The sequence below is a fragment of the Atta colombica genome, unplaced genomic scaffold (genome assembly GCF_001594045.1).
Source record: "Atta colombica isolate Treedump-2 unplaced genomic scaffold, Acol1.0 scaffold141, whole genome shotgun sequence".
Taxonomy (NCBI): Eukaryota; Metazoa; Arthropoda; class Insecta; order Hymenoptera; family Formicidae; genus Atta; species Atta colombica.
In genome coordinates, this window is record NW_017259230.1 from 363,080 (window position 1) to 374,123 (window position 11,044).

The following is an 11,044-nucleotide window of genomic DNA, read 5'->3' on the forward strand; positions in this document are numbered from 1 at the left end:
CGATAATATGTAATTATCGTTTAAAAACATTATCTACATATAAAAATATTTTTACATTTTAAAAATCTAAACTTTGGATTCAACATTAGAATAGCCTTCCCCAGCATCAAAGCTTTTGAAGAAAAATCTTATTTATGTATGTTAAATAAAATGAAAAATTAAGAAAGGATAAAGTTTGTTAATTAATTGCGTCAGCTGCAAGGTTGGCAATGGTACACAGGAAAAAATTGCATAATTAAAAGTATCTCATATTAAAAAGAACATCTGCAATATATAAATGTGAATAATATATATGTGCAGAATAGCAGTATAATTTTAAACAAATAAAATTTTTTCTTATATTGCAATAACGTAAAAAATACGTTATTACACTAAGACACATAAAATAAATGCATAAAGATCTAAAGAAATAAAAAAAAAAACAGAAAATTCCCAACTACTAACTAAACATACGATTATGTAAATATTTTATAATTAAGCATCTGTGCTTATAACTTGAACATAACAAACAAATGTTGTTTTGTTATGTACCATTGACAAACTGCAACCTACAGCAATTCCATAGGCTTGATACATTTCAGTTGGCAGTCAGAACTCAAACCTTTTTTCCAGTTGTGCACATTGTTCAGTAATGATGGGGGATGAGGCTGGTATGCAGGAGGAACTTCATGGCTGCCATCTGTGAAAGCCTTACCGTTTAGTCAAATTTTCTTGTATCACCGATTCGACATATTATGACATTAAGATTGTCATCACAAACAATTACGGGATAGCAAAATGAGATAAAAAAAATAAGACGAAATAACGTAATGTTTGAACTTTTAATGCTTAAAACATTTTACAAAAAATTAATTATTGAAGAAAAATTTTTAATAATGGAGATACAAAATATAAGGATTGTTTACATTCGAATAATGCATGTATATTATAACATAAAACTTACAGAGAATTCCGTTGTTTTTTGCATTCTCTTCTCTAGAAGATTGAGTTTTTGGAATTTGCACCAAATGTCCTGGTTGAACAATTACGTGTTGGAAGACGCTTGTCGGAGTAGATAGATTAGATGCTTCTGTAGTGGATGTCATTACAGCACTTGTAGGCGGCGGCTGACTTCTTTGCATGTCCATATGCACAGTTGTATGTGTGTTCACTTTATTCACCTAATTGCAAACAGTAAAATCAACTTATGTACACTTTTGCGATATATGTGGACCTTGTACTACGCTCTTGTTTTTCTTTAATATACCCAACTAACTTTTATTAATTTAGATCCCTCACCATTGCAAATCGGGACATAAATAAAAAATTTAGTGCTATTTCATTGCTTAACTATAAATGTATTTTTTTCTAATTTATATTAATTCATTATATGTACCGTGTCAACTTACAGGTTGCTGCAAAACAGACAGTTTATCAATGTGGACGGATGAAACTGCGGGTGATTGAGGTGGTTGTTGACATTGAACTTGATGCAAGGTAGAGACCGGTAGTTGACTCGGATGGTTGATTAAATTTTGTCGATATTTATCATCTTGATTGCTTATATGCGTACCCGTTGGCGCCGACATGTCCATGCTGTTCTTTATCACGAGATACTTTTTTTCATGCTGCATCACATAGATCGGCTGGCCTTGGGACTGTGGCGACTGCGCATAGTCGACTGGTTGTTCCAATGATTTGTGTACAAGTGTCAAGTTCTGCGGCACCGGGATAGCGGGCAGAGGCATATGAGGTGAGAGCGGTGGTTTTATTAATTGCGAACTCTGTTCGGACATCTCGGTCTGATTGGGAAAATCGTTGGTGGACGTTAGCGCGTGTTGCAAGATTATGTTTTGCTGTTGCTGTGCGATTGATGTAACGACTGAGGGATGTCTCGTCGGTGGTGGACTTTGTTCCGACCATGACAGAGTCGGATTCTGTCCGGGTTGCATACTGCGACTCACTGGGGAGATTCTTATCACACTTGTCCCTAAACTGGTGGGAATAGCACCAGTTATTGGAATCGGTCGATTTCTATCTACTCGATTCGGTTCGGGCTTTATTACTTGTTGCGGATACTGAACCAAAAAGTTCGATTGTGTAGGTGAATGCTTCCATTTTGCGCCAGGTGAGATCAGCGGAGTCGCATGATGAGCGGGACTCGAAATAGGCATAAATACATTATTCTGATTGAGCCCCAACGGCGGCACTGGTGACTGATTTATACATGGAGATATAGAAGACTGACCCGTCGGTGATGAAAAGGCTGGTGTAGCCGATCTAGAGCTTCCCAAAGATACTGGAATAATACAATACATTTAATCCATAGAAAATTACTACCATATAAAAACATTTTACATGATTAGAATATCGAATATCAAAATATAATTCAGAGTAAACAGATTATTGATAGTTAAATGTAACATACACGATTAATTTTTTTATTCAAAGTGATCTATAATAATATTTCAATAAAATTCTAATTTTTTTTTAAATGTAAAAGAAAAATTCTTGTTTTTTTTATTATTGGAAATAAAGGATATACCAAGCATATTAGCAGCTTCAGTTTCGTCGAATCTATCCGTTATTCTTCTGTCAACATAATTTGGCGAAGTATCGGAATCTCTTGAGGTTTCTTCGCCATCCATTTTACTGTAAATGGAAAGAAAATAAAAAAAATTTACAACATCAGTGATCGTTAAAACATCAGATAATTTAATAAAACAATCACTTGTCAAACAAAAAAGCTGGTTTTCATTCCCTGCTTCTTCACATATAACAAAGAATTTCGAGTGAAAAAATATTAATACCGTAATTGTGACAGGAAGAAAAACCAAAAACCAAAACAAATCCCAAGGCAACTGGGTAAATAAATCGTAATGTTGTGTCCCTTAAAGAACAGAAATCCAAATAATAAAAATGAGAAGAAGCAATCGTCGATACAAGTGCAAATGGATGTTCATACCCAGGAAATGTATTTGCTGGACCTCTAAGACCAGACCCTTTAAGGCTAAGATGACGAGAACAGTATCCTCTTCGCTGGCTTTCCTTATTACAGTCCTTTTTACTACAAAGTCGACGCCATTGTTTTCCATTATACTTTTTTCTTATTCCACTTGGTGTAACCACTATGTCACCCTTTTTATACCTATGTGGCGTTGCCGCCTGAGATCTATTTAACAAAAAAAATAAATTCATGTACAATTATTATTAAAAGTATCACTATTGTTACATGCATTAATCAATTTATCTTATGAAAAATTACTATATTTGATAAAAGTAATACCGAGGTGTGGCTGCCTGAGAGCGAGGCGTTATACTACGTTGTTCAACTAGGCTACTGGTACTTCCTCGGCTCTGCATGCTGCTTCTTTTGCTGCTCCCTGACAATTTTGCATCTGTCAGTTGAATATACTTGAATTACTATACTATTGTTTTGACTAAATTACTCTCGTTAAAAGCTTCAGCTTTTCTTATAGATATAGAGGGAATACATTTTCAGAAAAACATTAAATAATATTTAAATAATCTATTGTTAAAATACAAATAAATTTTAATGTTTGCGCGCACGCATGTAATCAGTAGCAATATATTTTTTAAATGTCATAAACAAATGTCGTACGTAATACAGTGAAAATTTTATCTATCTAACCTGCGTCCGAGGGAAATGTAATATCCTCTCTGTCTAAATCATCCTCGCTTTCTAAATCGTCGTACGGCCGACTACCATTACTTAACGCCGTGGCAGAATGCGCAGGAGTGCCTAAAGTCATAAGAGGACTGGTACCGGTCGTTCTATAATAACTCGTATCATTGTGACTTGATATATGCGATGTATGATGAGAAGTATGCAAAATTGGCACTGCTGTCGGAGCTTCCGTGATATTGCGATATCCATGTTCTGATAAATTTCAAAAAAGCAAACGTTATGATGTTATAATTATTTTTTTGAAAAATAAAAATAAATGATCTTATTGATAAATGATTTGTTACCAATATTCTCTCTTGTAGGGTCACATTCTTCCAATCCTTCCTCTAACTCGTCCGCCCATGGAGGTTGTACTAGCCGCAAATCAGCACGTTTCACAATATAACTATCACACTGATCGTCCTCCCGCGGTATTTTCACAACAAAACGAGAAGGTTTCGTTAATACTCTACTCACTATCCCTTTTACAAACACTTTTGTCGCGTCCACATGATTGCTCGAGGTCGGACATCTGATGCAAACCTTCATATCCGTAGTCACCTGTCCCAGAGACGGGCTTGCATCTCCTATCACATCGTACCGTCTTGCACCCAGAACGTCACTATAACGCATTAGCTTCCTCTCGCCATCAAACTCAATTAATATCTCACCGTGAACAACGTTACGTATAACACCCGGGAAATAATATGAATCCCTTAAAGCTAACACTCTATGATCGCGCCACTCACTGAGATCAATAGCAAGCCGAGGACGAGAACGTGAAGGTTCCTCGCGGAGAGAATAATCCACCGCTGTGCTTTGAGGAGGTAACACTACTACCGAATGAGTTGAAGGTACCTTGAACATAAGGAAAAAATTCATGTACAACGCATATTTTCGAATAAAAGATAATTTAAAATAAATTATTGTATGTGTTAAATATAATATTTTATTTTTTGACACAGAAATGTTTCTTATAAAAATACGAAAATTATTTTAAATGACGTAGAATTATATTTCTCCCTATAAGAAGTATCAGCATTCTTAATTTTGCATATAATAAGACTGATGAGGTAAAAACTGTACATATATATTAAAATTTTATTTTATAAAAAAACCTGATATTCTGCTTAAATTGCTGTATAAATATATGTATATTACAATATATTGCTATATATTTATTTATTTTCTATAACATTTATAACTTTTTCATAATAGCATTCAAATATCAGCTAAGATTAGTAACTATTACTATTTCGCTAACACTAAAATTTCGATTAGTATCATCCATTTATCAACATACTTGATAACAATCAGACTCCTGTTGTTGTGGCGACTTTCGGCTGATGGTAGTTGGTATGCTGGATTGTTGTCCTAAAATCTGCTGGCCGCTAAGCGGCACAGCAGGCGCGCGTATATGAACCATATTGTTGATGTTGCTGGTGATATTGCTGGTCTTGTCCATCTCCTCAAGCTCCGATGGATCAAATTTTCGTTTCTTTGGAAGCTTTTTAGCGCTGATAGTGGGATCAGATGGATCTCGTTGCGGAGGTGCAGGAGGCGGGGGTGGTTGTTCTGGAATTGGTTTTTCCTCAATCGAAGTGCCACCACCCCCGCCTGCCCCATATTGCCCGCTGCCGAGACCATCCCGCTTCTCGTGCATCTCAGGATGAGCAGTCAGCATCTTGACCATCTCACGCTGCTCTGAAGATTTAAATTAACTGTTGTTAATATCGTTCATTATCAATTAGCTTTCTTAAATAAAGAAAAATTTGTTCTCGAAAGTAATATCATAAATGTGAATTAAAATGTTTAATGGTAATATTAGAGAAAATAAAACTATAATAGTAATAAAAAAATAGTGTGTATTATATAAAATAAAACAAACAAAATAAAATAAAAGCATATATTTCAAATGGTTCTTTTCTTATTCATTTATAAACTTTTTTTATAGACAAAATGTCGCACTTTCATTTCTGATAATATTGAGGATAACTGCAAACATTCAAATTGGCTGAAATTATCGATTACCTGAAGAATCGAACTAGACAAAAATAATCAGGTCCGACCTCAACTTAAATTTCGCAAGTGTTCGCAAGTGTTCCTTATTTCAGCATTTTTAATTACTATAGATTTATTTAAAACCCTAAAATTAGGGACAAGACAAGAATTCCATTGATAATTTCAAGTCGCTGGCATTATATTCTTAGGAATACATACATATAATAATTCTTTAATTATAAAAGAGCCAACATATACAGAACGTTTCAAAATACAGAAAAAAAGTTTTCGATAAATTAAGTAAAAAGCTTGTACATTTTATTTTAAACATAATCTAAGATTAAGTTTCTAAGATATAAGAATTTATAGCCAATTACAGATTAGATGACTACCTGTGAGTATTAATGAAAGCACTGAAGTGCGCATTTATCATCGCTCACTAATACTATCACATTCATGGACAGATAGTCATTTACATTATCTGTAACTAGCTATTATTTATAAATCTTTATTATCTTAAAAATTTTTGTCAAAAATATTTTATTAAATTAAAAATAATTTTTTCACTTAATTTTTCGAAAACTTTATTGCTATAGTATTTTGTCGCAAATTTTGGGACACTCTATACATCCTGAAAAATAATATTATTTGTAAAAAAAAAAAAAGTATATATAGTTAAAATATTTATAATTTACAATTTAATTAATGAATTTTAATTTTAATTTTATTATAATATTCGACAATACCTGATATTATCTTAAAAAAAATTTGTTGAAAACGCTGTCGTGTAACAAAATTTGTGTCTCTCAAATATTTGACTGAATCTATGAAGTTCAGCATGTGGTGTATATATACGTAGAAATAATGCGTAATCTTACGATCAACTTATCTTTGAATACCAAAAAAACTTTTCGGTCCCCTCTCCTACCAAAAGATAATTCGAACAATAGAAAGTAATCGAAAATGATTACTCGATTACTAAAGCCGATATTTCCAGTAGTGTTATCGAACTGGCGTAGTATTTCGTCGTACATATTCGTGTCGTCGGGATAGCGCGTGCGTTACGCGATAAACCTAACAATGTATACTCACAGTCCGTACAATAGAGAGAAGGCTGCGTGTTGAAAGGCGAGCTGTAGCTGGGAGGGTGGTGACACCGGCTAGGTGCATACCTCAGCACCCGACTGTCGGGGACAGGATGCGTCGAGTCTGGGCTCTCTCGTCTTTGTCTCTCTCGCGTCGGGGTTGTTGTACCCTCTCCCAACTCCAATTTTTCTTCCCAGCCCCAACTGCCGAGCATCCTCCTCCAAAAATTCTCTTTTTAGGCGAACACTCGTCGTCTCCTCTTTAATTGTTTCGCGTCTCCACTGAATATTCTGTAAAGAATGAAAGGCGCTGGCTTTAAACTTGACCATTGACGTAGCAACCGACCCTTCACTTTCTCTCTATCCTTCTCCATCCCGAGATTCAGTCGTTAACATTTTTTTTTCTTTCAAAGATTTTCGGTAACTACGCATAACGATATATGAGATATGGTTTTCGCCGAATCAAAGCCTTTCGTCGGTTTCGATGAATTTAAGAGATTTTGTCCGGATATATTTGAGAAATATTTTCATAATTTCTTAAATTTTAAAATAACAATATCTGCGCAATGAAAGAATTTTTTGACAAAAAAATAAATTCGATTTCATACATTTAGAAAATAATTTTTTAATGATTTAACAACTTCATAACAATTATGATCAGTATTTTCTGACCATGCATTATGGTCGTTTAAACCGATTAGGTCGTGAAAGGTAAGAAAGAATAAAAGAAATAAATCCGCCATCCACAGTCAAATATTTTCCTCACTCTTTTCCTTGAGCGTACCTTCGTAGGAGAGCTTGACTGCGATTGGTCGATTCGTTCGCAGTTCAAGTTTTTCGTATGCTTTGGAATTAAACTACGACCTTGAACAAGTTCGAACACGTATAAGCACAGACCATTTACATCCTCATTTATTGGAAGAGGAGAAACTCAGGGCGAGGAAAACATATGCGATGAAAGAAACGCGACAGCAAAATGGACACTAATAAATATGGAAAAGTAGTTAAACAATGGAAAAGTAATTAAACAAAAGTAATCGTATATTTTTTCAATACGCGAATATTTCTGAAGCGAAAGAAAAAAGAACAATCGCAATGATTTCGTGATATAGATAAATGAGTGACAAATAACGAATTCGATCACTTGCATTTTTGCACAAAGAGATTAGTGTATGTAGATTAGTGCATATAAAATTAGTGTATGTAGATCAGTGCATATTAAAAGCTACTATACATGAAATTAGCGAAGTTAAATGTAAAAGCATATAAATAATATTTTATTAATATTTTATTTATCAATATTTTGTCATGATATTTAGCAGAATATAAGATAAATGCATTATTTTATTATCAAATTTGATTATATATTATACCTCTTAGATATTTTATATATAAAACAGCATTAATGTGTGTACTAATTCAGTGTAATGCAAATGGCGAACTCATCATAAAATGACAGATATAAATCGCAAAATGACGATATAAATCGCAAATGGATCGAAAGAGAATTTGATATGAAATAACTGCGGTTACGCGCGTCCATTTTCCATTAATACAATACATTATGTTCAACTACTTTTCAAACTTCGTATATCACTTTCAACGAATTCGTTAACTTGATTGTTCGATCACACAAAACTATTAAATGTCAATCAACAAATTCAATTAATTCGCATATTTATTCATATACGGACATTAAAGAATTTTAAAAATTATCAATAATCAATGAGATTTTTAATTATTTTATAATTATAGAAAAAGAAAAATATTGGAATGAAAAGATTATATTACTCATATTAATTATACATTTCAAGTAAATTTATAAAAAATTAAAGACTTTCCGTAATGTATATACTATGTAAGATGTGTATAAGATGTGTGTGTGTGTGTGTGTGTGTGTGTGTGTGTGTGTGTGTGTGTGTAAGTGTAATTTTGCAATTCAGATGATGCGTGAAAATATAAAAATAGACGATATTTAATATATTCGATTTATACGATACTACTGGTCACAAGATCAGTTAAATTTCGATTAACTTTTATGCTAAAAAACAAAGAAGATTTGTTATTAGTCCAGAAAGCAATTCCTTTATTCTTAATACTGTATATTAACTGAGAATTTCTCCCCCCCCCCCCCCCCCCCTCTCTCTCTTTTTCTCTCTCTTTCTCAGCTTCCCTTTCCCTTTTTTACTTCTCCTTCTTCTCCTCGTGTCCATCCGATATTGTGGCTAAAGGAATCAAGAGAGAATGAGTTTACTACTCCCTTGAGTCTGACTCACGACTCGTCCGACTCATCCGCCTATAGCTAAGAGAAAGAATATGCTATTATGTATCGTGCCTGGTCGTTCATTCCTGCTATCCTCTCCCCGCGTCTCTCCTCTCTACCTAGATACCCTTTCTTCGCGAGAGCGGGTTGCAGACGCTTATAGGTATGTAAGGGTAAGTGCATTACGAGCATCAAACTTTGAGAAACTTGACGGAAAGTAAGATAATAACACGCGTCTTCTAATTTGCAGACAATAAGAATGTGGATGAGAAATCTGTCGATCGACAGGCTTCCACTGCATACTGTAATCATCGTTAATTTTAATTGTCGTCATATCATGTACCTACGGTAATTAGATACAACCAGATTTTATATTTTTACGTCTCATAACGCAACTATTGTTAATATATATTTTTTATATTTTACAATATGTTAAGAGTCATTTGAAATTCTATATTTTTCATAATATTTATCGTAAATTTTATATTTTATATTTTGCACTATACGCAATCGCGACATAAATTTAATATTTTACATCTCGTAACAGAGTTGTTATTAATTATGTATCATATATTTCATATAGTTATTATTAATCTGGTCACATTTCATAATATCGCTATTAATTTTATTCATAATATGATAGTCAAGCTAAATTTTGCACGTTATGAAGGAACAATAAAATAATTAATAAAATATGTGGTAGTGTACCCAGTTTACAAAAATATCAAACAGATCAAAACAATTTGTTAATCATTTATTAAAAAACTGATCGAACTTTTTGTAACCTTTAGCAAATGGTTTTCTTCACAAGCGCGTTACCGCCAAATTGTACAAAAGCAGCACAAAAGATACAATATATTAGGATCCTATGTTACCAGCAGGGTTCCGCAATATTTCTAATAAAAATATAATACTCTGGCCTGCATTCGGATTCTCACCCGAGTGCTCCTCGGATGTCGTGTCATTCCTTGTTTAACATTCGGTAAACAACAAGGATGAAATATCCGAGGAGCATCCAGGTGGGAATCCGAACGCAGCCCTGAAATGAACAAAACTCCGTCCTTTCATACAATCCAGACAGAAATGGTCTCAACCGCAGAGAAACATCGTTCGAAAATTATATTTTTATCGCGTCGCTTGCATCAAAATATTTTATTAAAGATATAACCTGCAGAATACTTATTATTACATCATTCACCAGGATGTAGCTTTCTTTTAACATCGAATAGAAAACGAGAAATATTGGAGCAGTTATTTGGCAAAATATGTTGTAGAAAAAGAAAATAATCCACGTAATATGTCATCCATGATTCTATTCGTCATAAATGGAGAATCCAAGGAAATTTTCTCTTTGTGGAAATTTTTTTTGTAACTTATGCTTTAATTTTTTTCCTCAACGAAATGTAATGTATTTTATGTTAAGAAAACACCCTATAATAACGGAATACAAATTCAATTATTAAGAATAGACAGTTCTTGGCTAGAAGCGTAAATCAGACACCTGCCAGAACTGCTTGACATGGTATTTCTACAATACGCCACTGAATCATCAGGTAGAAGGGCGGATTTTGTGACCGTAACAATTCCCATTTTTAGTGTACGAGTATTGTCATTGTGTAGTTTCGACAGATTTTATACCTGCAGCACAGTCAAGAAGAAAAATTTGTTGATCTTTAATAGAACCTTACTAAATTTCGCATTGACATCTTAAGAGGCTATTCAATCGTATTAAAATCTGAATTTATAAAGTTTTCTAGAAAATTTGTTCGACTGCGTATCGTTTTTTTCTCTTTTATTTATTTATATTATTTATAATTTCTTAATATGCCACATAAATTTTGAAAACTATCTCATCTTAATACATTGACTCAATAAATTAATTAATATTGCACTTTAGAAATGTTTGCTTCTAAATTAAATGAATGCGCACGCGTTCCAAAGATTACATTTATTTTTTGTTATGTATAAAGTTATGTATAATTTTATTACATTTTATTAAATTTTATTAAATTTTATATATATATATAT

General features: G+C 33.2%; 1 protein-coding gene across 5 annotated transcripts in view; it reads right to left on the bottom strand.

The window, feature by feature from the left end:
* LOC108684975 (protein capicua homolog) overlaps nt 1-11,044 on the bottom strand; it is a 59,521-nt gene that overhangs the window by 6,821 nt on the left and 41,656 nt on the right. For 4 of the 5 annotated variants that reach the window (XM_018189550.1, XM_018189553.1, XM_018189549.1 and 1 more), the window contains exons 2-11: nt 6,761-7,044; nt 4,971-5,371; nt 3,973-4,525; nt 3,632-3,880; nt 3,266-3,377; nt 2,945-3,151; nt 2,525-2,631; nt 1,389-2,278; nt 944-1,160; nt 602-679 (exon numbers count right to left, since the gene is read on the bottom strand). In XM_018189550.1, coding sequence (XP_018045039.1) covers nt 602-679; nt 944-1,160; nt 1,389-2,278; nt 2,525-2,631; nt 2,945-3,151; nt 3,266-3,377; nt 3,632-3,880; nt 3,973-4,525; nt 4,971-5,360 — 2,803 coding nt within the window. In that variant the 5' untranslated portion in view covers nt 5,361-5,371; nt 6,761-7,044. The remainder of the gene's footprint in view (nt 1-601; nt 680-943; nt 1,161-1,388; nt 2,279-2,524; nt 2,632-2,944; nt 3,152-3,265; nt 3,378-3,631; nt 3,881-3,972; nt 4,526-4,970; nt 5,372-6,760; nt 7,045-11,044) is intronic. The other variant, XM_018189552.1, reaches the window with a different exon arrangement.